The following is a 26,855-nucleotide window of genomic DNA, read 5'->3' as shown; positions in this document are numbered from 1 at the left end:
ATTCCTGGAAATTTGGGGAATTCTCATCTCATTTCATTTCACCACACTGAAGGCAGCTTTTTTGAGTACTATACCACCGATCCTGTCCCTTCTGCTTTCAGACAAGTGAAACTGTCAGACATACTGACCCCAAATACCGATATACTGTTTGGTTGAAAGAAATTAATACATTTATTTAGCATGGATGCATTAAAATAATAAAGTTTCTATATCAAATAGATGCTGTTCAAATGAATTTCTATTCATCAAAGAATTTTAGGGGAAAAGTATCACAGTTACAACAAATATGTTACAGTAAGCAGCACAACTGTTTTTAACATTGATGATACAATGTTTCTTGAGCAGAAAATCAGTATATCATTAGAACGATCTCTAAAGGATCATGTGACACTGAAACTTGGGGAAGAGCTGCTGAAAATTCAGTGTAGCATCACAGGAATAAATCACATTTTAAATTACAGAAAACTTATACTTTAAATTAAAAATACCGTTTCACAATGTCTTTATTGTATTTTTGCTTCAGGTGGGCATAAGAGACTTCTTTCAAAAACATTAAAAACATCTTACTGACACCAAACCTTTCAACATGAGTGAATCTCTAAGTGTGGAAATTTTTACAACTGCCGACTATTTTCATGCAACCAAAATATTCATGACCCCATATTTTCATGACCCCACGAAAATAACCACGCAATGAGCCATCTCTTCCTTTTTCCTCTTTCCTGTACACGCTTACTCACATGCACACAAAAGATGCTTTATGATCTAGAAAGAAAGAAATAACAATAATAGCCAAAAAAAAAAGGATCAGGTGGGATAAGTGACCAAGAAAAATGATTCCACATTACTTAAGGATAATAAAAATACATCTCTTTAGGTCTTTCCAAAACTATTAGCAGTATAAATGTTCTTTACGGCAACATGTTAAATATGCATGAACACCGAGCTAAGTAACTTTGTTAGCCTCCTCTATGCAAAACCTCTTGTGAACAATAAAACATTTGTACGCTTAATATATGTAAATCCTATATTTAAATAATTTTTCAGTTTCCTGTTTGTTTAGCACAGATAACTGCAAATCAGCAAAATGCACAGTATAGGTCCCTGCACTTTTGCATATTAGACAGATTGTCCTCTGTTATGTACTGTTAAGTGAAATCAGTTTTCACACCAGTTAAAAGGGACATGTCAACATTTACTCACCCTCATGTTCTTCTAAACCTGCATGACTTTTTTTCTTCAGTGTAACATGCACAAAAGCAGATGAAGGTTTAAGTCAACATTTACTTTCATTGAATGGAAAAAGATGCTAAGGCTGACATTCCCTACCATCTCTTTCTGCTCTCCACTGAAGAAACAGTCATACAAGTCTGGAAGAGTAAAGGATGACAGTGAACTATTCCTTTAATGAGATGAGAAGGACATCAGTAATGATAATCTAATGATGCTAATAATAGTCAATGGTAATTGTTTGCAGTATTACTATTTATATAACAGATGATGTAGAGGCACAGTAAAGGCCAAAGTATCACAGACTATTACTCAGACAAATAAAAGCTGCCGGTAAAGACATAACCAGCACTGAATCCTGAAACATATTGTGTTAACGGTTAGTGCATACAGTAGATAATGCAAGCTTAAAGCAACACTGAGTGTTGTTCCCGTGCTCTATGTTATTTACCCAAGGCCACCTGTGCAAACTCACAATAACTGATGTGTGCTTCAGCTCTTTGTGTAGGTGCATTAACCCAGGGAATCTCTAGATCTCTGTTTATGCAGATATGACACTCAGAATGAAATACAAATCATATGTCAAACTTTAGGAAACAAAACAGCATCACACCCCACTCATCCTTGCATTAATGCCTTTTTGACACCGACTAAAGGGCCTGTTCACTTCTAACCCTGCCTAAATTTAAAACTCTGCTCCAACATACAATTATAAAATGCCTCAGGGCTTATCTTACTAAATATTAATGTTCATTGTACAATAGTCACAGTTGTTTTGTTGTGTTTTAAAAGATTATTAGACAAGCAGTTATTAAAACCGCTTGCTGTATTTGTCCAATCAATTTGACTGACCTCATATATGCAAATAAGGACGTTAACCCGAAGTTTCAAACATGCAGAGTGAAATCTATAAATAATGACTAACCCGGGATAAAGTGTGAATAGTGGGAAACATGTCACAAGATAATCAAGGAAAACAATTTCAAATGTGAAATTTTAAAGTAATACATTTTTTTTGCAGCTACATTTGGCCCACATAATGACTATATTAAAACTTGTGTGCACATTTCTCAATTTTTTTCAATCTACTATCTCAATTCTCTGTATTTAATGTTTTAAGTGATCATTTTAGCAACGGCGTAGTAAATAAAGTAGGAGGTAATTACCATAAGTATTCTAATATAACGACTCAATAAACTAACAAAGCACAGTTTAAATACTGCATTAGAGGGAGAACTGTTACAGTGAATTTACGCTGATAAATCATATTCAGCATCCGGTAGCGAGAGCGACACAGGCTACAATCTACATGCTACTGAAATCAAGGAAAAATAAAAAAAGGTGGGGAAATAAGACAAACTATACCTAAACAGTCTATGGTATAAAATCGTTAAACGAACAGTACAATGGGCCAGACAGGATCAGGATCCTGGAGTAAAGACCGAGTCGACTCATTGAGCTGCGTGTCGTGCTCGATTCATTCATACAGTAAATACAGTAACAGTAACACTCAGCACCCGCTCTTGCAGTTTTAATGTAGCCTTCAGCTTACCTTCGAGACGTCATGGCGGTCCTGTGAGCTGTCAGATGTCAAAAGTGTATGAGCTGACTGAGGGGGAAAGAGTAATAAACCGATTCTGCCTCCGCCGAGTCACTGCCGCAGAGCTGAGCGCGAGCGAGGGGCGTCACACAGCGCCCAGCTCTCATTCACTCTCTCCGCCTCTCACTCACACACCGCTCACAAAGACTGGAAAAACTTTATCCAGACGGTTCAAACCGAGTCCGTTATTATCAAGCTCGTACAATTGCCCAGGACCATGTGACAGCACATAACAACGACAATATTTTATTTTCTCAGTGTATAAAGACCGGACGGGTTGGGCTCTAACTACCTTGGTTTAACATTTGTAACCGAGCTACAAAGGTGAAATCATAATAATCTATCTTTGGTCTAGGCCTATATGCTGACTCCATGAAGCCAAAACTGGAGTTTTGTTGCTTTAAGTAAAACATTGGTAAATGGCGCTCTTAAAATTAACAAAATAAAATTAAATATAATTACACATTAAAAAATTACAGTCCAGGAAAATGTTTCTCAAAATTGGTAGGTCACTTAACAAAACAATGTATTATATAATGAAAACCAATTTCTGCCATGAAATAAATTAATTGGTAAATCAAGTCACTGTTATTTTGTCTTTCAACTCATGCGATGTAATATGTCATATTTTTACTCTCATAATTATGACTTAATGACAAAATTATTATTATTAATAAAAAATTACTGTAATATAAATATTAACTTTAATGTATAAAATAAACATTAACTAAACTATAAAAACTTGATTTCAGAACATTTTTATTTTTTGCATAGTTTAAGTACTAAACAAATAAAACCAAATATATGAAAACTAAGAATGTTACATATGAATATTGCATATGAAATATTATAATGTGATCTTATGTAAGCGATGTTTTAGGACCTATTGGCACCTGAATTATTCTCTGGCGGCGGTGTCAGACATTTAGAGCTAAACACACCTCTGAGAGGCCCAAAAATAATGAAGTGATGTATACATTGATTTATTTTCCTCCAGTCTTATTTTAGCAGTTCCTTCCTTGAAATTATCCCTGTTATTTAATTTCCAGGCGTGTTTATTATTACTCTGTTTGCTGTAATGCTGCTATATCTGTCAGGAGATAGAAGATACACAACAGCAATGTTGTCTCTGCTTTCATTTCAGCAGTTTCCATTTGGGCCTGACCCATTTGCATTGGGGTGATTTGAAGGTGGCAGCTGTGGGGACTGCAGCAGTGCCATGACTGCCATGACGTCACTGGCCCTAAGGAAGATTAATCTGCCAGGGACGTGGTTATGCAATTTTCAGAAATGCAGGTCTTTATCTATGGATTTCTCTCTTTAGACAGAGAGTCTGACCGGGCATTCTCTAAGCAGTATAGGAGCCAATGCAAACAAAGTGTCAGTAATTTCATACTCGAGGACAGTGTGCAACAGTTTTCATACCTTTCACCCATATGAAGGCCTATTGGGGAGCATCAATAACACTACAATATTCATAATGTGTTATATATTATATATTACGTTTATTAAGTAAAAAGTATGCTTTGGTGAATTATGAGATATGACATAAAAAGTCAAATTAATAGTAAATAATTAATAATCCTCATCTCAAGATTTCAACTTTTTAAGTCATATGATATATTAGGTCAGAACTGTAACTTTTGCTTTCATAATAACACTCAGTACGTCATAATTATAACTTGGCATTTTGACTTTTTATCATAATTAGTATCAGAGTTATGATAAAAAAAAATTCAGTACTGTAATAGAAAATAAACATTAACTGAACTAACATAAAATATAAAACTTATTTTATTAGTCATGTTTAGTTTGAGTTGAAATACTAAAATAACTAGAACTAAATAAATGACATCTAAAACTTAATAAAATCACATAGACATAAAACAGTTATCTGCAATAAAATGAAAATAGAAATATTAAATGAAAAATATTTATTTTAAAATATTAACAAAAACTATCATAACATTTTGAATGAAAATGGACTTCCATAATATATCGTTATATATGTTAATTATAGTTATTTAATATATATTATTACAATCTATATTTATTGAATCAATTGCTCAGCTGATTCATTCAAAAACACTGGAATGAAACAAGTGACTGTATTCATGCGTGAGTCACTGATTCAATCACTTAACGATTCATTCAAAACTGGTATGCATTTAGTAACAAAACGAGACGTGGTTGATGATTATGCTGTTGAAAATGACGTGGTTAACTTAGTTTGGAACTATTTTCATTTTTGTGTGAATTTTCCCTCAAGGAAATCATTCACTAAAGGAAGAGCCAGTGCTGCAGACAAGCTCTGTTCCAAGACACCCCTTGACCTTACAGCCCGGGGACTCTTCAGTCCAAACTAAAACCCCATGAGGAGGAACAATGGGAGCCACAGATCCCCTGATGTAGCCAGACAGCTGAAGCCTTGTTACATGCAGTAAAAGCCTCTTTATTGCACTGCTGTGAGCATGTGTACTGAAGGAACCCTCTGCTCGTCTAGCAGGGATCATTCATATGCTTTTGCCTATTCAGACAAATCCAATGGATTTTTTCCAGTTACCATTTTTACCCCCAGCGCCAGAGTTCTTTGACAAGATCTATTTCTCTAACGTCTCCAGGCAACCCAGAGCCTGTCATGTCTGATGACATTTTATATCCCCTTAAGAGAATGACTGTTACATAACTGAATAATACACTCTCTGTCTTATAAATTAAGACACTACTGTAAGAACACAATCACATTTTCTTACTTAGTGTTATTTCAGGACACTTTGATGTTATAACAATAAATAGTACAGATACCAAAATCTTATGAACTTTTAAGAGTGAGAAACACTTCAGAAACATTCCATATGTTGCGGACATAAAAGGCTGTGCATTTAATATATATAACTATATACATATAGTTATATACTGTATGTAACTATGCTGTATATACATACATACATACATACATATATATATATATATAGTTAGATAAATACTTTTATTCAGCAAGGAAAGTAAAGCCGTTTTGTCACCAGAGGAATACATTTCAATTGAAAATGTATTTAAATAGAAAGCAGTTATACCATTTTACCACTGCCAAACTTTAAACACTAGGGAGACACTGGATTAGAAACATTTGGGAACTGGAGGGATTTATTCACAGACATTTTCAGGAGTAAATGTTACAGAAAGTCAGGTCAGTTTTACATTTTATTTTATGGTGGTTTGAACACAAGACACAAGTAATAAAGTTAGTAATGGTAACATCATGCCTCTCATTCTGTGCACTGCCCATCAGATCTAGTTCAATCAAAACACTAGTTTACAAATGCCAGACTGAGAATCCTTTTAAGACATAAATAAGATACTGAAAATAGTATTTGTACAGTAAATAGTATTTTTTGTAGAGTCCAGAACCACTATTATCGAGGCCTTCTGGAAATTCTCATAAGCATTATTAATATAATTATTAACATTTATGAAGTCATTTACATGATGGGAATGAGGCTAATATACCGGCTAAGGTGAGAGCACAGAACAATATGGACATGAACTTCTGTCACCCATGAACGGTGTATGAATTTAAGGCATTTCTCAGTTTCCATTCACACAGCAGATTTCCATGGTCGGTTCTCACTGTGAGCCTCGTCCCTTGAGAGCAAAGCTACTAGAGGAGGATGTCAAAAAATAACTCCCATTAATATAAAAGAGATCAAAAATCCAGTCCGCTGGAAAAGTGAAGGTGAGGGCACTATACTAAAAGGGGCAGATGGTCCATTCAGCTCGTGCAGTAATGAAGGGCTCCCGGTCTCGGTCTGATCAAACCCTAGACACATAAATGATTGATTTTCCCCAGACTCGCTTCCAGTGTATAATACTAAAACAAAACCTCAGTAACAAATTTACACTTGAAAAATCACATGATTACGATCTTGCGTTTTCCAGGGTTTGTAAAAAAAAAAAAAGAAAAAAAAAAAAGAGATGATGCTTTACCCTGAACAGGCATATTTGTAGTGGAATATTGCAAAGCATCTGGTATCAAACTCATATTTCTTACACCGAAACAGCACCACAGCATTGCATTCGTCTTGGAACAGGTTACAAAAACCATTTTGACTTGACAAACCCATGCATTACTATTTTCACTGGTTACCGTAGAACATAAACATTTGTTATGGGGGCCACAGTCATAGGATGCAAGGGGTCTACATACATCATCCCTTTTTTATAGCAAGTGCTGGCAGCATTTTAAAGCGACATTTTCATTTGATATACGATAGAAAAAAAAAGAAACAAAAAATGCCGTGAATACATGATTTTTGTTCGATGATGGAACATGCCAAGAATGTAAATGCTGTTTTTGTCCCCCTGATGTGTTCTGAGTCTCTCATCTCTTCCTGTGTTACAGCGCCTCCCAATGTTGAGTTGTTGCAACAACCATTTTTTCCCAACGCACGCACACACAAGAATTCCAGATTGACAAATAGCAGATCTATATATATATAAAATTTCAAAATCTCCCAACTTGAATCATCAGATGTCAAGATTGCAATGTAGTCAGCTACATTTCTGCCCTAAATGGAATGATGAAGATCAAGAGAACCAAGGCAAAATCAACGCAACACTTTAAAAGATGCATGCAACAAGTGGTCATATAGTATATTTATATATATATGTAATTGCTCTTTAGATATGCACAACACATGAGACGAATGATTGCAACAAAAAATAGCATCTTCAAAATTCACAGTCTCATGTATTTCGTTACTATTTATTACATCTCACAGGTCAATGATGTTTGCATAAAAAAACAAAAAAAACAATGGTGATTTTTGAGGAATGCTAAATGTTATGTCAGCTACTATCAGTACTGCCAAGTTTCGAGCTTTCGTCCTTGTTAGTGGTATCATAAATGAGGAATATCATGCATGGTCTTGCTCAGTGATTTTACCAGATGCTGTCGTGTCGATAAAGCGGAATGTCATGTTATAGACCCTATTAAATGTAGTAATGGACCACAGCAACAGCTCAGAGGAATGTATAGTGAATGCTGGACAGCTAGCTATGGCACCGAGAAAAGGCAATCCAGACGGCACAAACAGCACCAGCCTCATCTGCCACTGTTCAAGTAATGAGCAAGTACATGTTCGGTCGTATGTCATAGAAAGAGGACAGATGTAATGCGACTTTTTGCTCGTCTTGTGACACCATGGTTCGCTGACTGGTGACTTGATTATTTTTGGACGCAATGATGGGGAGAAAAAGAAACGAACTGAAAAACTAATTTATAATTAAAACGATGTAATTTTTCCAATATAAAAGGCAAAGAAAAGCATACAAAAAATAGAAAAATAATTACAGCAGTAGACATGGTGTTGGGAGGAACGTGGTGCCAGACTATTTGGCAGAACAGTGTAAAATTTTGGGACTGTTTAAGGCGTCCTCAACCAGATGTAGTTCCACCCCTGCGACTATCACGTCTTTCACGCAGCCGACAAAGCCTGTGCTGTAAGCCTTGGGCAACCGGCGAGTAATGGACAGCTCCTCCAGACCTCCTGAAGACAAGAGGAATGGACAAGATCAGATCAAGTGTACATGATATACTGCACAGCACTTCATGTTCACACAATAGACAGACTGAAACCATTTCAACTGATTCAAGTACAAGTGTATATACAATTGATTTAAAAAGCCATCCAATCACTTAAAACATACTCAAGAGGTTGTCAGAAATGCATGCTATCACATTGCATATAAGGTGATGATGATCTTTTTTCCCTACATAAATGCATGTCTTCTATCAGAAGCATGATTTTAATTTCTGAATTATTATTATCATTTAATTTTGTTATTTTTGGACTATTCTGATATCAAAAAAGTCTACATGAATGAAATGGTATAATGAAAAGCTTTAGCAATTTAGCATAATATTTTATTATTTCTTATATGACTTTAATTTGGTGGACATACATTTTATGTCGTGCATCACACACACACACACATATAAATATTTGACCATTATTTATAATATTTAAAACTTCATGAAACATACAGTAAATACAAATAAATGCCTTTTTTTCAGCAAGAGATCACAAAACTGTACAATTACACCTATTTCTACTTTTTTTTTTAAAAACCATGTATGTTAATGACCCATATTATAAACGCACATCTTTGTGTAACCTGAGATATTACCAGCCACGCAGGCGAGCTACAGCACTATATATTATTAAAGGCCGATGAGCAGTCTGTGGCTTATGGAAAACCTGTGTAGAAGACTGTTAAAAACTTAATCACGCCTGAGACTCTGAAGGTGTAATGTGGGGGTGTCAGAATAAAGAAAGATAGAGACACAACACTCAGGAACAGGTGAGAAGATCAAACAGTGTTTTTGGGAGGCCAGGCTCTGGGGATGTTCCCTGACAGCTTTCCGAATGAGAGTTACGCTCGCCTCCCTCGGGGATCTGACACTGTTGAAAACCCAGCTCCGTCTCTTGCTCTTTGAGCACGGCGAAAAATGTCTCCCCTGTTGCAGTTCACTCACGTTTCTCTCTTCCTTTCGCCTCCCCGCATGTTTCCCCTTTAATCGGATTGTATGCTTAGCGACGGGAGGACTGACAGGGCTAATTTCAAGTGAATTACATCTGAATAAGCAAATAAATAATGACATTTGAAAGAAGGGATTTTCGGAGGGAGCTCTTGATGTTCGGGCTGTCTGAGGATAATGTATTCTAGCCACCGGGCATCCACAGCACCTGTTATACTGGCTGGCCTGTGCTGAAATACTTTACACAAACCTTATAAGAAGATTTTGCATCCTTAAAATTGAATAAATCCTTCTTTTTAATCTTTATAGGTTTGTCAAAAGAGAAAGAGAAGGCAAACACTTTTTAAAACACCCTACAGTAAAAGCTCATCCTGGAATTATTGATTAACCATAACAAGGCAATATTGTGTTTTAACGTGGATGTTTTTGAGAGATGCTCTGGGGTCAGCTCTTCAAAAGCACTCGCTGTGGGGGAAGATCCAATTAGATATCACAAGCTAAGTGGGGACTGTTGATATTTGGTGGGTCGGAGCAGGTGTACGTAGAAAGTTTGTAAATTAGCTATGATTGTGCAAAGACTTACCCAACCAGAGAGCGCCGTCTGTGTCCAGCTGCGTGGCAGCCAAGGGTGATGACCCAGTGACAGCTGCCTCATTACCAACCTGCAGTGAGCCGTCTCGGAGCGCTCTGTGGAGAGCAGAGAAGTACAGCAAGATAGTGAGTCACAGCTCTGCATTAACATTGAAAATTGGATGTTTCTACACATTTCTGGAAGATTGGCCTGCGGTTAATATTTAATACATTTGTGGCAAATGAAATTGTAGTAATGTGAAAAAATAAAAGATTGCAGCGTTTCACTTGCAGTCATAAACCTGCAGCACGCTTTGAATAACATGCCACCAATGGGAAATGTCTACAGCAAATTTGTGGTAAACATAATTGTCTGGCACGCCTGAGGCAAATATGAATGACTGCCACTGCTAGTAAACATTTCTATGGCAAAACTGCGATAAATATAAATGTTCATCATTGCTAGCAAACAGTTCTATGGCAAACCGTGTCATATATATACACTGTAAAGAAGGGCTGAATCATAAGGATGGCCAGAGTTTTGGGAAAGTTGACAAAACTTCAAAATTTGTATTAATTGCATGCCTTGCATAAATATGTCAGCTAAGTAAAATTATTGTTTATAAATGAAGCTTTGTTGAAGTTTAAGCAGAAACTGCTTTCAACATTTAGATTTAGACATTTAGAAGAAATCAAATCAGTATATTAAAATTATTTCTGAGTAATGAGTAATAACTGCTGAAAAATCAGCTTTGCCATCACAAGAATTAGATTTTAAAATATATTAAAACAGAAAATTATTAAGTTGTAAATTGTAATAGTATTTCACAATTTTACTGTATTTTTGATCAAATAGATGCAGCCCTAGTGAGAATAAGAAAACTGTCAAAAACATTAAAAAAATTCCCACCAACACCAACTTTTCTGAATGATTCTCTATTTTTTTTTTATAGTTTTATAAAAAATATTAAATAAAAACATTTAAATCACAAACATGAAATTAAATGACCAATTTTAGAATATATATATATATATATATATATATATATATATATATATATATATATATATATATATATATATATATATATTGTATATACACACAATAAAGCTGTTGGCAGGTCAAGTAGAGATCTGAAATACTAGCTTGAAAGGACAAGCACAAGGTAAAAATCCTTTCTCTTGAGCCCAGTAAATGTCTGCAACTACTCTATGTCAAACCTGCGGCGATGATGGAATAACTCTCAGAGTTTTACCTGCTGGCCTTAATTCGTATCCAGCGGTTGGTGTTGACCCGTACAGAGGAGCGCAGCACCACAGGCTTGGAGCCAAGATCATAGGTCATCTGCACATGGCCGTCCACAATGGCGAGGGCGATGTAATCGGATCGCTCCAATCCCTTGCCGCTCCACAAAATCAGCCCGTGAGTAGCCTCAGTCCTGATGCTCAGTTCAAATTTATTCACCAGCAGGGCCTTCTCACTAGATCAAAGAGAGACAGGAAATGCTATCACAAATCCATTGCCGTTTCAGAGACGCCGTGTAAACCGCAGGACGTGCATGAAGCCCTGACTTACCTGCTACTTTAACAACAACAGTGATGGAATTATGGGTGAAAACATAACTTGGATACAGTCAAAAACCCAGTGAGGGTTTGATAAACTAATGAGCAGACTGAAACTAGGTCAACTAGGCCACGCTGATGGGGGAAGGGCGTATGTGTGACACACTTTAGGTTATCTCCATGTTAACACTTCCTACTTTGCCTTCAAGGTCTAGATTTTCTCTTCCTGTGCAGGGAGCGCTAAGGAAGAATGCCCATATCAGCTGCCATCAAATGTGTGTTTTGATCTGGTTCCCCGGATGCGGCATAAAGAAGGTGACATCTGCCCGTCCTCAGGGAGGACAGAGTCACTCGGAGTGAGCTATTTGTTCAGGTCATCGGGGAGCTGACTGAAACCAACACACCTCCTGTTCTGCCCCCTTTTGCAAGTACAGACAGATACACCACAGAAGAAAAAAAAACCTGGCTATTTTTACAACAATTTCTTTGTTCTCAGTGGTATACCTGCAGTCGTGGCATCAAGAGAGCCATTTGCGAGACAGAATAGTGAGAGCGTGGGGGCTTGTTTTCTAAATCAGGTAACGTGTAAACAGGAGTAAGACAAGTGACAACACCACGAAAAAAGACACAGACAAGACAAAGACAAAACGGAGAGGAACAAGACAACGGACACGATACACAGAAGAAAAGAAAGCAGATGGCGACTGCGCTCGCATCTTTACGCCACGTCGCGGCAAAAAGAAACACTTTCTCCACGGTGTGCAAACTGCGATGTTGTTTATTTGTGAGATTGTTTTTTATTTGTGTTTCCGATCAAAGTGAAAAAATAAGCCGCAGGTGCATTCGTTTTTATTCAGTAATATAACGTAGAAAGAGTCCAGTCCAACAATACGTGTTGTCTCGTGGAACGATTCATCTGAAGACAGACGCTTTGCCTGAGTGACAAGTCAAATTTCAAATCACAATATTAGCAGCCATACTTACGACTTTGGAATTGGAAATAACATATCTTAATTAGTTTGATTAAAAAGACTTTCAAGAATTTCATTATGCTAATGCTGTTGATGAGCCTGTGACGGCGTAAAGCTGAAAAATGATTTGCTGTAATTGAATTCTTTCCCGATGAGACACGTGTATTGTGCTGACTGGACTCTCTCCACAGGCCTTCCCTTCGCACGGCCCTAGGCCAGAGCTATGGCATCAGGGCAGCTAACTGTGATTATACACCACTCTGCTGAGCTCATTATTGCTCACGTCCCATTAGGATCTCAAGCATCTAGAACATTCTAAAGAGAAGTAGGGCTTAACCCATTAAAGCTGGATTCCATTTACAAAGAAACGGATCTCTTTTGAGTATTTTGCTTGAGAGCAGCAGCTTGTGTAATAGGGTGGTGCATCATTTCTTCATAATGTAAGTGATTAGCGTGGTGTATGCTGTTCACCCATAGGTGGCAGTGGATCACATGGGAATAGTCATTAAATACTGTACCTGTTTCTAACATCTTAGCAGGTCCACAAAGAATTCATTAATGTTGAAAATAGTTGTGCTGCTTAACATTGGAACTTGTGGAAACCTACTCCTTTCTAGGATTTTAGGTTTTTAATCATGTACATTTACTGCAACTTACAACTCAAACTGATAGAGCATGTCATATATTAAAAGTAATCATGCAGAATTCTGCATGTTTTGCCCCAAAATCGGCATAGAAAATGGAAAAACCCCACATATTCTATCAAGGCTTGTGTATTACAAATGATGTCAGAGTGCAAGCTGCGACGTGCTACCTGACAAAAGCCCTGGCCTTTGGCCTCTGCAAGGTGGCTGAGTGTGGGAGGACGGCATGCCATTGGAAACAGTTCAGGCAGAGGGGACTCACCTCTGGTCAGATGGGTTCTCCAGTGACTCAGGGCTTAGAGGAGCAAGGGAAGAAATGATAGGCATGCAATAAGCGCAAAAGGGCAGAGGGGAAGAACAAGAATCGCATAACATACAGACAAGAAGACCTGCGCCAAGAAGATGGACTGACCTCACTAAATTATTCTAGTCTTTCAGTTGTTATGCCAGCCTAGGCAAAGAAATAACACTGGAAGACTGTATCTGTGGTACCAGTGGTATACTGACATGCTGTTTTATTGTTCTGCGCTGTCACATGGTTGAGTTACTGCAATTTATCAACAATTCCATCATTCTCCACCAGTCAAGAGAGCAAGAAAGTGAGAAAAAGAGCAACTAAGTGAGCATATGTTTGAAAGACTGGTTGCTTTCGAGCAAATTCCAAAACCCAGTGAGCTGCCTATGGAGCCAGCATTTTAAGGCTTTTTAGGTCCACTCAATTACTTGGTTTGCTACCCTCATGAAAGTTAACCATGGTTTTACTACAAATAAAACCAAAAAACCATGGTTACTATTGTTTAATTATGGTAACCCCAAATTAACCATGTTTTTGCTACACTAACCAGTTTAACCATGGCATTTGTAGTAAAACTGTGGTTATACAAATGGTAATCAAAACACAAAAAAACACAGTTACTACACATAACTTAAAAAAAACCCATAGTCAGTTTAAGGGTAAAATATTAGCATTATATGTTTGAAGTGGACAGAACTCAAGATGATGGATTAGACAATTTACATTGAGTACTGAAAACTATCAGAAATACTTTGACTTTGTTGTTTTTTATGTTGTTAGGCTAGTAGTGTGTTGTTAGCTTAGCAACAGGCTAATGTCAAGTTCTACTAAAATCAACTGCAAGTCAAGATTCTATTTATATAATGTGATTTTCTGCTTATGTAAAGCATTACAAATTGGTCATTTAAAGAGTTCAATGAGGGTAATTATGCTTCCTAAGAAGGGAGCAAGATAACTCACTAAGTTTTGAATAAGCTAAATACAAGATACTTATTTTTGTCAAAAGACCAATTATATAAAAAAGGCATTAAGGAACAGGACACTTAAATGTTTAAAATGGGTAAATTGATCCAAGGCTGCTGAGCTAAAGAGAGAGAATAAAGACAGATGAAGAGCACAGTAAATACTAACAGAAATATTACTCTACTCCCAGAGATACGGTGCCACTATGCCGGCGTCCTCTGAGGAATTCATTAACTTTAAGGGCTCTGTTCAAAACCAGATCAAACTAAATTGATGACACTCATTTTGAAGGGCCGGTCAGCTTTCTTGGTTGAGATTAATTTTAATCTGGCACTTCATTTGTACAGGAAGTGACACATATTAAACCCCAAGAAGAGTGAAAGTCAATGAAGAGGGCCTTGTCCCTAACTGTTATTGATGTCAGCGGTGGCTCGCTCTCTCTACTGGACAGAGCATCTTTAATTGCGTCCAGTTTTCTGAGAGACAAATCCTTGATTAATGTGCCACTTTTGCTTTCATCCTTGGGCACAATTATTAGAAATCACTGGGAGCGATTTGACAAACAAAGTGACGTGGCTTAAAAGCCGGGCAGGAACTTTTCATGAGCATAATACATAACATAATTCCATTTAATCAAGCTGCCAGCTTTTTAAGGGCTCAGTGCAGCCACTTAGACACTTAATTACATTCAGAAGGAAACAAATAATTTAAAATAAGAATCACTAAAAGGAACACTATAACAGATTGAACATTTCCCTAATGGGGCGGCAAAATGCCATTTAAACCCAGCTGTAAATACCAACTAAATATTGATGTATATCAAGCTTTAAAAAGTCAAATAATACTTGCAGTTAAAAGGGGTCTCATTCTTTTTTAACACAAGAATACACGCAGACATATTTCCAAAGTCAGTTTAGGTATTTCCATGCATGAATCCTGTGGGAATCTATCAGAGTATCACAATGCTCATCATCATTCATGCCAAGCATGCATTCCTGAAACTGATGAAAATGCAACCTTTCCTGGAAAAATATATAAATTTATGTATAATAGATGAGCCCTGTATTTTTCCTGATTCTTATGTAAATGGGAATACAAGGAAAAAAACGAATGTCTTATGTTGGGGTAAGTCAATGGTTTTCTTAAAAAAGGTTAGTTTCGCTTAATCAAATCCATCCCAGAATGTATCCGGGTTACTTACTCTGGGATCTCATTGGTCAGTTGGCTTGAGAGCAGAAAGAAGACAACAGAGTACACTCACATGAGACAGACAGACAAGAGCAAAGACAACAAAAGCTGTGTATAGAGACAGACAGATTGACACAAACACACACAACACATATCAGAGATGAGTGCCTAACTGTATGGCTCACTTTGAGATTCACCCCTTTTCAGAATACTAGTTTTGAAATAAGTGCTACGAGCTGCATTTCTCAGCTGTACAAACATTTTTCTAATGCGGACTCTCATGTGAATCAGTTCATCTAGGTCAAAAAAAGATTCCCTGTAGCACTGGAAGGACTGATTCATTTCAAATGGATGCCTCATGTAAATGAATCTGTTCAAAAAAACAATTTAAAGTTAATCTAGTCAAATAGTTCTGCTGTTCATCATGTTTTAGAATAGATTTTGCAATAGAATATATAAAACTTGTGATAAATGGATTCTTTCTCCTAGAAACCAAGAACATGTTGACGTAATTGGCGCTTGCTGGCCCGCTGACACATCAGACCAACCAAAGGAAGAGAAATCATCTGATAAGTGAAGAAGGAAGCAATTATCAAGACTTGACCAACCATGGGGCTTTAGGATATGTGTGATAGTTGAGATGTGTGGTTTTGAGATCCCGGTAATGGCGGAGGAAGGTTCATTGCAGCGCATAAGTGTGGTACGTCGTAGTGGAGTCATGAGACTCCTTCGGGTGCTACACTAATTAGAACCAGGCAGGGTTCATGGGAAACCAAAGAGACAGGCCAGTAGAAGTGGTAATTGATGAGATCAAAGCCTTAGCTAAAACGAAGAAGCACGTTGGACCTTAAATTGGGCCAGAGTAATCTAGCTTGTCATCACCCCTCATTGACTGCTAATATAGAGATGGGATGCTCAGGGTGGACCGTGATCATCGGGGAGGCCATTGACATTACCTCTTGGTGACTCCATTGTGATATTCAATGAATGTATGACCATCGAACGCAATGGCCTCGGCGTCCCCAGCGGATTTCTCGATTATTGCTGGAAGGGAGGAGAGAAGACAGAATGAAATTACACCAATTGATGTGAGACACAGCACTGTTTAATTAAAACAAAGAAGGAAAGCCTGATATATCGCAGGTTTAATGCTTGTGTGCCTTAATTAAGGTTAAAAATACAACAGTAGGGCCCAGCAAGGTTAATGAGGTGATCACAAGTTCTTGGGTTTCTTGCAACAGTGCCAATGTGTGTTTGTGACGAGCATACAAATGGAACGAAGGACGATGGCTGGTATTATTTGTGGAAGTTTGGAGGTGTGGATTTAGCTAAATCTACATATGGAGCATATGATTGGCTAAAGCTGCCATGAGCGTTTCCTTTTAAGAGAGTCGCATGTTGATGTATGCAAAGATGTATGCAAATCTTGCCTTAAAGGAGTGTGAGGGAGTTGGAGGAGAGGCCGCACTGGGTAATACGATTCTGCATTAAAAAAGTGATGAAATAAGGCACTAACCATCCTGGCAGTGATGTCCAGTGAATCCGTGGCGGCAGACACACTCGTAGTTGTCCAAAAGAGGGTTGCAGCGGCCTCCGTTCTCACAAACATCTTTGGAGCAGGGGTGGTAGGGATACATGGACACATCACTGGATTGAAGGGCGTTATCAGATTTCAGGATTGGAATTCCCATCAGAGTAATCTATTGAGTCAAAAATGTTCATGTTTAATGCATGTTTTTAGACGTATTCCTATTTTAAAGTAGAAAGCATGAAAAATGGGTTCTCTTTGTGATTTTGTACCCAAATATAGTAACTCATGCTTCTTCTGAAACAATGTTGTTTTTCCTCTGATGTCATTAAGGCCTAACAGGCTATTGGACAATGTTGCCCAAACATATAGCAAACCACATTTGGCTCTGGCATTATTCTAGTAAGTAACATCCATTTTTTACTATCCATTTTATTCCCAATGGGTAAATTCAAATATATTCTCTCTGAAAATCCTGTTTCTCTCCAAAAATATATCAGTTGATTGAAGTAAAATGGTATGTTAATGAGAATTCATGACTTTAATGCATCTATAATAGCTCTTACCTTCTGAATGGCCCCTTTGAAGCCATCTTTGATCGCAGCAGATCTGGCTACTTTGCGGAAATCAGGGGCTCCGCCCACAAAGAGCGACTCCTTCAGATTAAGATCTGTGTGCTGATTCTGGAGACCACAAAGATGAGCGTGAGAAACCACACAAACTGTTCCTTATCCTCTACTCGCACTTCAGACTTAATAAAAGTCACATCCTTTCATGCAAACAAAATGGCTATACATTTTTATGGGTCATCTAGGAGAGCAACTGCAGTAAAAGCAATCAGTATAAGAGTTGATGTTTACTGTACATCAGCAGGTTTATTGATTCAACTTTTACACCTAATCCTTATCCACATCAATGTGAGTGTTGTATTATAAAACCATAATTGATTCAAGCTCAGTTCCCTGAATGGTAAATGACTCTAACGTATAAGACAGGAGGAAAAGAGTAAGAAAAAAGTGAGAGAGAAAACTGCAGAGATTGAAATGAGGACAATTGATATGGATGGTTTTTAAATGAAATAATGTAATGGATGCCTGATTGTTCCTCGGACCTTTAAAATCTTGAGCTGTAAACTCTAATTGGTGTATCGCTCACAACGCAGATGACCATGAAATGAGCGTTTCTCCAACCTGTGTGAAAATCGCTTTGGTTACAGCGGGATTTTTCTGGATGAGGCTCTACTTAAAAATCTTTATTTTATGTAGGCCAATAATTGCCTTGGGGGAAAGGCAAGTTAATTGCCGGGAAAAAAAAAAAGATGGGACATCAACAGTAATGCTAATTTCTGACGTGTGGTCCAGCTCTCATTCCAGCGATATAAAAAGAAGAATAGCTAAGTATGGATACAGGCGAGGGCTTGAAAAGCTCTGGCTACCGACCCGGAGGCCAATCCAAGCATGTGGTTGGGCCAAGACAGCATAGCCAGGAATGTTTTCACCCAGCTGCTGTTTCATGTGGTCAGAGACGTGTGCAATGAGAAGTCTTGACACAAAGCTGCAATGCACTGACAGCCACAGGCTGGGAGAGACATTTTCACTCTCCCGATCCCTGCCAACACGAGCTGAGACTGAGGCTAAGACTGAGCAGGTGAAGTGAATAGCTAACTGCCGGTGTTATTTAGGAAGCTTCCCCAAGGGCCCTTGAAGCATCATGCCCACTCAAACTGGCACGTGCCCCCTCCGATTTCTGAGCCAAGAATCTGAAATGCAATTTCCAAGAAAAATGAGTATCTTCGATAATTAAGTTGCACGATTGTTGTAGGTAAAAAAAAAAAGGTGTTTGTTTAAAACACATTGGCAGAAATGCAGACAGTTGCACAAATCATTCGTTTTAAACAAAAAAAGTTGATGAAAATCATCACTAACTGTCATATAATCACCAATAATATTAAACATTAATTAAAAAAATATATAAATGTATCTTTATTAATGATATACTAGGGTCAGAAAAAAGGTTAGGGTCAGAATTTTTTTTTCAAGAATGAATTAAATTGATCAAAAGTAACAGTAAAGACATTTTTCACTTATACAAATATTTTTTTTTACTAGTGGGAGCAAGAACTTATTATTAATTTATGTAAGTGAGGATAGCAAAAGTAAGTAAAGTGACATATTATACCCAAAAATTCTTCATACAATGACTACCAATAAACCTGCTAAAAATTTGGGACCAAAATTATTCAGACTCTTTGACCTGACCATGTTTTGCTTAAGTGTTTTTTCTTTAATTGCTAATGCGACCTTTTTACACCAGACTGAAAAAAATGAAGCATTGCTTGGTAACTGGTTGACCTAAATTGGTAGCTATAATACTAGCTATAATACTATATTCAATTAGAAATAGAATAGAGTTATTTTAAATTGCTATCATAATTTACAATATTACTGTTTTTACTGTATTTTTGATCAAATAAATGCAGCACTGGGGAACATAAAAGACTTCTAACCCTAACTCGAAAGTTTAAAAAGTTTTGGGTTCAAAAGTTACACATCTGATCATCTAAGTCGCCTTGGATTCTAAAAAGAAACTCTCTCACCAGACTATCATGTCTCGCACTTATTTATAGAATGTCTTTCTCTTTGGTCATGTCTTGTGTTGCCTAGAGCAGCAAGTGAGCCAGGACTGTCATTGGTACCACCTCAAACAAACAAACAAAAAAAAAAAAATCTTTCTGACGCCCATGAAGGGTCCAACTCCTAGCTCTGTACCACGCGCTATTCCTCTCACATCTCTTTCTTCTCTTGATAACACTCCCTTTCTCTCCCACGCCAGCAGCATTTCTTTCACAGTCTACATCCACAGTGAGGCGGTTTAATGGCCCTCCCACGCGAGACTAATGAAGACATTTCATTGTTGTTGGAAGGGTGATGAAACAATGGTGGTCAAATGATAACTCTCTCCCTCGTCGCCCCCATACCAGCTGGTCTGAGTTGAAAGCCAAATCTCTCTCTGCCTCGTTCCTTTCAGCATATGGAATGGTTTGAAGAGGAGGGGAAAAAAGCCTCCCCTTCGTTTCGTTTGATCCTCTACCAGATCTCGACTAATGGACAATGAAGCTGAAATGGACAGTTGCTTTTGGTGGGAATGAGGATGTTGAATCGAGAAAGCGATTTCAGACTTCAGTCATTACCTTGCGTGATTTCTTATATCCAGACAGCACACAAAAAGAGCACAGGGGAAGGAAGAAAAAAAATGTTACCAGTGTAGAAAACACAGAGAATGTCAGTACATGCAGAACAGAACCCATGCAGTAAACGGTAAGCCTGAGGAATACAATATTCACACGCGTAGCTCGAGCAAGTCACTTAGCATGCAGGTCGCACGTAAATAAATATATATGTTTGCGTACACTGCCTCGGAAACAAATGTTCAGAGTAAATCAGAAATGGCATTAAAGTTGCGCTATGTTTTACACTACTGCACCCGCATTATTTATATTTGCTTTGTGATACGGCGGTGTTGTTAGAGTCTGTTTAGTGGAACGACCGAGGCCATCGAGGCAATGGGAAAGTATTTCTCTTGGGGTTTCGCTGCAGACAGCCCCTTTGGAACAAGACCCTTCTGGTTTCTTCGCATTTTTTCCCCTCTCTCATCCTCTCACGCTTTCGCTTTAATAAGATTTTCTAGACTCTACTGCTGAAATGTAACACAATTATCATACGTAGGATGGTTTAATGACGAAAAAAGGCACACTTAAGTGCCTACGCGTAAGACTACATGAAGCTAATCACAAATTACACTATTTAGAATAACTGGAGGATGAGAGAGTTTCCAGATTATTACATGGCCTCATTGTTCTGCCGTCGTACTTCGGCTTTGACACGAAGCTGCTGGGATTGATCTGAGTGGGTGCGAATCCGTAGCACAACAGATAGAGTCATTTCCACATGGCAATTAAAAGCAAACGGAGGCCACAGACAAAAGACCACAAGTACGGGATGTAAAAGAGGGAAGTTTCGAAAGCTTCCCACACATGCACCCCAGACCCTGCGTGAAAAGCAGCCAACTAAACTTCAAAGGATGCACCAAACAAAGCATGACTTCCCGGACAATATCAATTAGCGTCATGGTAATATCATGGTTCCTTTGAAATATACCATGATAATACCATAGCATTATCTGAAATGTCAGTACATGAATATGGTAATCATGCAATACCATGTTGGACAGTGGGGTCTAAAAGTCTTTTTAAAATGCTTGTATCTTACACTCTTAGTTTAATATATTTTAACACAGTTGACATTCTCAGCATGGCAGTCTGAGTAAAAGTTTATTTGAAAAAAAGTTTAGAACTTGGTATTTGTTTGCCTTTCTTTTGTATGAACTGAATGAAACTTTTCGATTTACTAATTCGTTCCCTTGATTTCGAGGGAACGCAATAGTAAATTGTGTGCACAATTTATTTATTTTTTCTTGCATGTCATGTGCGGGGCTCTACAATTTTCAGTCCAAAAACTATTTTTGCTTTTGGACTCCACTGTATACAGTATATCGAACTACCATCACAGTAATTTCTGGAAAGGGACGGAACAGCTAGTTTGACTTGTTCTTTTAAAGAACAGTGATGTTTTTGGCCTTTACAAGGCAGGATTAGAAGCGTAAGAGGGTTTCTATACCGGCGCTTCTCCTCTGACGGGGTCTTTGCCATTAATGCTGATCTCTCCTTTTCTGCTGGCCCTCTCCAGATTCACTGTGCTCCATTCGTTCAGCTTGATTTTTTCTTTACTCCTGTTGCACACACACAAAAAGATTAGGAACTGTTTATTTGCCCCTTTTAATAGCAATATGAAAATAAACCCAAAAGCTACAGTTAGATAAATTGAAACAGAACACAACACAGCCGAGTAATTTTTATTGAATTCCATTTCAATATAACTATAGAGAGTGATGTTTACCTAATGACAGCTGGTCCTTTGCCCAGGTCATATCTAAACTCCAAGATACCATCGTTCAGGGAGAGAGAGATGAAATCTCCTTTGCCGTCAGTCTTTTGACCGTTGTAGAAGATCATGCCTTTGGAGTCATTGGCCAACAGAACCACACTCATGCTGAACTTTTGCCTATGAACAAATGAGGATAGCTTGATTTGACACATAAAAGAGGTTTTCTTCCTTGAGACGGCCCAAAAATATTGTGAGAAACAGTGTTCGCATTCAGTCGGCAAATATGCATCAAAATTGGTGAAAATGGATGGACTAATTACTGAGTTAACAGCTCAACCAACTGAACATAATTTCTGAATCAAATTCAACATGTCCGAATCTAAATGAACTTGAAATGACTTGAACCATGAAATAAAATGAGTGAGATGGAGCATAATTAAACCAGTGGTGTTTACCAAGTATTTTTTTTAGAGTAATGGTCTAAGAAGAAAGCATTATTAATAAGATATTTAGTCTGAAAAAAAAGGTATTATTAACAAGATGTTTACTAACTGTTAAAATATTATCAACAACAATAATTAGTAACAGTAACAAATACACAATATATATTAAATTATAAATTTTATGATGAAGATGATGATTATAATTATTATATTATTCATATACAACACAGCTGAATATAACTAACATAAATGAATTAAAAACACAAACGGAGAGGACTTTGTCCTTTGTCCTCAATTCAGAAGAACACTACTAATATAACACTACCATGTGCATCATAATAATAAATGCAAAAAATAATGTAATGTATGTAATGCAATACCTCAGATCCTGGCCATAGAGATGAAGGCCCTTGAGCTCCAGGAAAGAATCTCCAGTAAAGTAAGGAATGTAGGCGCCTCCCTGGTTTGACACTGAGAAATATGAAAAAGTCCATTATGCTTTGCAGATCACTTAATGTGTTTGTGATGTTCCTCCAATTATGAGACCAGACAGTGAAAGCGTATAGCTTACCCGATCACACATACACTCACACCCATCAACACATAGTGCTGCCTACAGCCCAGCATGCATCCTGCAGTAATTACACAGGATGAGCGCATGCTCAGTCTGGAAGGGTAGACTGAGATTAAAAAGCTAATTAGCTATTGTTTAACACAGCAGCAGCTTCGCTATTGTACAACAAGACACAACACTTGCAGACACCCCAAGGAAGTGAGGAGTCAAAATGGAAAGTGACAAAGGCGATGCCTTTATTTCTGTACTGCAATCAGCTTAAGACTTGGCAACATCCAATAGTACAGGACAACTGAACAGTCCTTTTTTGTTTTTAACTGTTTATTTAGAAGTATTCCATAAAACTACAACAATTTATAGTATTTATTTTGAAATATTCAACTAAAATACAAAATTTTTATATTAAACAATCCACTTTCACAAATCTAGTAGAATATAAATTGTAAAGTATTGACCCTTTTGTAATGCACAAACGTATTGTAAATTAGCATTAGAATTAAGCATTTGTTTATCAAACTAGGACACTTTTCTTATATATTAGGAGAACATATTTATTACTCTGAAATACACCACATTGATTTTTCAAACACTATTCACTGATTATAAAAATCTTCATTTCCAAATGGCAGCTAATGAATGAATCACGCATTACTGCAGTGCTTCAGAGACAATAGCGTATTGTATCTCCTGAGTCAAGTGTTCCTGACTAGACTGTTACGTAATGTAAATTTCCTTCTTTCAGCATGCTGCATGTACAGTATTTACCTTCTGTCCTCATCCAGAAGGGAGCACTCTCCTGTTTCTGACTCATTTCAGAAGAGCCAAACGGGGCTGGACAGTCTCTTATCTGAGAGAGCCACTCTGCCTGGACACTTTGCCCGACTGACTCCCCATTAATCATGATGTGCAGCTGACTGATAGAATTACTCATCTCATTGATTCAAGAAATAAAATAAAAAACACTCTGCCTGATGGATGTCCTCAACTCATTGATTCTGGTTCACCTCAATTTATTTTAATCACTCGCTAATGGAGACTTTCTTAGACGAAAAGGTGACTCTATAGTGCCTCTCGTTTGACAGTTCTGGGTTGAACAGGTGCTTGCATTTGTGTGCAATGACTAGGGATGGGAACCGAAAACCGGTTCTTATTCAGTTTTGTTCTTTGGAAATAATATTGTTCTGAATATTCGGCGTTTCCCGTACGTAAAGGATGTCACAAACTGAATAACAGACATGCCTCCCTGCCTCTTTAATTACTGACCACATTGATTCCAATGACGCGCATCCACAAACTCAATGCGCTGTCGCATCTTTAATTGCCGAACACATTGTTTCCCACTACTGTATGTGCACTCGCGCCTTTGATAACTGTGCACATCGTTTTGTCTGACTGTACATCTAACAGCAGCGTGCTAGACCTGCTGCCACTAAATTACATTATATTTGTCCCATATTGTCATACATACTGTATACATACTGTATACATACTGGCTTCAACTTGGACCACTAAATAAATAGACTTCTATTGTTATGCAAGTATGAGGTTTAGATTATTTAGTGTACAGGTCATTTCAAGAGTGATAAACAAAGTGATAGAAAATGTTTATTTTAATGCATTTTTAATGTTTAAAAATGTGGAAACCACTCATTGCATCACACCATCTCCTGACTGCATTATAATTTGTAAAATAGGGACTTTATGGAGAGTGTGTATACATGGTAAGTTTAACCGTTTATATTTCATTAATTAAGGGAAATTAACGAGTGTCTCAGCCCTCAAGGGACTATTTGGCCAACAAGCTTATTCCTGCTTGAAAAGCAAAATATTATTGATAGTATAAAAAAAATCAGCTTAGGAACACATACTGATTGATGGACTAGCTTTACTCAACATTACTTCCTACCTTCCAGCAACATAGTTCATTTAAGTGAAACCAGAAGCTGAACAAGAAGATTTCCCCACCCTACTTATGAAGATCTGTACACTGTAGTATATGTTGCATTTTGACATTGCCAACCTTTAAATTAAGTTGACAGTAAGTAATAAACAGTATTGAGCATTGAGTAGTTGAGTATTGTGTATTTTTCCTTACCACTATTTCTTAATAATTGTTTAATGATTTTAATGGAACCGGAATCAGAACCGGAACCGGAATCGGAACCGGAAAATTTCTAATGATTCCCAACCCTAGCAATGACATGCTACAATCCTGGGGTACCTTGTGAATGATAAAAACTGGCCCGCCCACTAATAGTGACATCATATTGTTAATAAAAATACTGAAATAGTATCGCTGATACAGACAGTCCTGATAGTCCTGAAAATTAAGTTTAAAACCAATCAATAAAAACTTAATGGCGACAGAAATGAGACAGAAACCATATAATGTGCGACAATCAGGTTCCAAAAGATAAAGTCCTTTTCATTTTATTCATAGGGAATTTTTAACAATAGTTTATAAAGATTTTATGTCAGTAAACTTTACATGCTTTTGTTGAATAAGCCCGAAGTATTTCAACTTATTTTGTATTGTTTAACACCAGGAATCCTTATGAGAGACTACATTACCCATAATTCTGTAAGAAATCTCCACCAGTCCTTCTTTTTCTCATTAAAGGAACAGTTCACCCCAAAACACCCATTTTCATGTAGACATTTTTAAAATTCCTTTGAAGTTTTTTTTTAAGAACCAATGGAGCTGAAAAAAGTGGGCAGTCACTATTGCACTATATAGGCTAATATAACCTTAATTTAACTGGTTCATGGCCTAATGCATAGGGCGGGACTCCCTCTGCACCACAGGTGGTGTCCAATACACCTGCGGACATGTGTGTTCCTAAACCTTTCATTTGGTTTCCCCTTTTCGAATGCTTGCAGTCTAAAACATCTGTAGGAATTTTAATGAGGTGAGAGAGGGAAACGCAACAGAGTGAGAGTGCTAATGAAAGCTTCGAAATGGCAAAAGAACGAAGCATCTCTTCCCTGGTTAGGGTCCAGCTCCCATAGGAGAGTAATCCACCCCCCCTCAACCCACCATCTGTTTGATCTTCCAGTTCAGGATGGCAGCTCAGACATAGTGTAATAAGGAAAACAATTTTAAATCACCTCCCAGATGCTGACTCTCCATTATATTAGCTGGTAGAACCTATTTTACAGTACTGGAGATGCCAACTGGAGAATCTCACTTTTACCACCCCACCATAACCTTTTTTCCTTTTTTCCCCTTTGATAATTCTACCGCCAATATCCAAGTCAGACCAACCGATCCTGACAAAAATCAATACTGAAATTACAACTGAGATGTAGCAGTTATTTCAGTCCTCAGAAGAGTCGATACGCTCATTTAATGTACTTTTACTATGATGTAGTACTGTACCTTTTTCACAGTGCTTGCCTTCACGTCCCATTGGACATTCACATTTGTAACCTCCCTCTGGAAGGACCTGGCACCGTGATAACGGGTGGCATTTACTGGGCTCGCAAGGGTTGTGGGCGTCAGCACAGGTTGGACCTGTTAAAAGAAATGTATATTTTTGTTAAACAAAAGATGATAAGAAGCCACTTGGGGAGAAATCAAACAACTTCAATGTCAATCCTCATTCAAACTGACTAGTTAAGTCACAGTGTAAGAAGGAAGAGATGATCTGAAATGAATAAGATAAATGAATACGGTGGCAATCAGTACTGCCTTACAAATCAAAAAGAGGCAATCACCTTTTTGATGGAGTTTGTTTACTAGCCATTAGCTGAAAGATAGCATTACTGCGATAAATATCAGTTTTTAAGTATGATTTGAGCTAAA

At 37.6% G+C, this 26,855-nt stretch overlaps 2 protein-coding genes across 9 annotated transcripts in view; both read right to left on the bottom strand.

Annotated features, from left to right (window-relative positions):
- The window catches only part of ptpn11b (protein tyrosine phosphatase non-receptor type 11b), a 29,582-nt gene extending 26,633 nt beyond the window's left edge, over nt 1-2,949 (bottom strand). The window contains exon 1 of the mRNA XM_052593929.1: nt 2,783-2,949. Within this exon, the coding sequence (XP_052449889.1) occupies nt 2,783-2,796 (14 nt within the window). The 5' untranslated portion in view covers nt 2,797-2,949. The remainder of the gene's footprint in view (nt 1-2,782) is intronic.
- A 3,007-nt stretch (nt 2,950-5,956) lies between these two features.
- The window catches only part of agrn (agrin), a 242,698-nt gene continuing 221,799 nt past the window's right edge, over nt 5,957-26,855 (bottom strand). For 6 of the 8 annotated variants that reach the window (XM_052593910.1, XM_052593918.1, XM_052593913.1 and 3 more), the window contains 11 exons: nt 26,430-26,564; nt 22,857-22,947; nt 22,046-22,210; nt 21,767-21,878; nt 17,657-17,773; nt 17,079-17,262; nt 16,519-16,606; nt 13,379-13,411; nt 11,195-11,419; nt 9,952-10,055; nt 5,957-8,376 (listed from right to left, as the gene is read on the bottom strand). In XM_052593910.1, coding sequence (XP_052449870.1) covers nt 8,219-8,376; nt 9,952-10,055; nt 11,195-11,419; nt 13,379-13,411; nt 16,519-16,606; nt 17,079-17,262; nt 17,657-17,773; nt 21,767-21,878; nt 22,046-22,210; nt 22,857-22,947; nt 26,430-26,564 — 1,412 coding nt within the window. In that variant the 3' untranslated portion in view covers nt 5,957-8,218. The remainder of the gene's footprint in view (nt 8,377-9,951; nt 10,056-11,194; nt 11,420-13,378; nt 13,412-16,518; nt 16,607-17,078; nt 17,263-17,656; nt 17,774-21,766; nt 21,879-22,045; nt 22,211-22,856; nt 22,948-26,429; nt 26,565-26,855) is intronic. The other 2 variants (XM_052593914.1, XM_052593917.1) reach the window with 1 other exon arrangement.

This window comes from Carassius gibelio, chromosome B23 (genome assembly GCF_023724105.1).
Source record: "Carassius gibelio isolate Cgi1373 ecotype wild population from Czech Republic chromosome B23, carGib1.2-hapl.c, whole genome shotgun sequence".
NCBI classification, from domain to species: domain Eukaryota; kingdom Metazoa; phylum Chordata; class Actinopteri; order Cypriniformes; family Cyprinidae; genus Carassius; species Carassius gibelio.
Note: the sequence above shows the minus strand (reverse complement) of the source record. Positions and strands in the feature narration are given on the sequence as shown.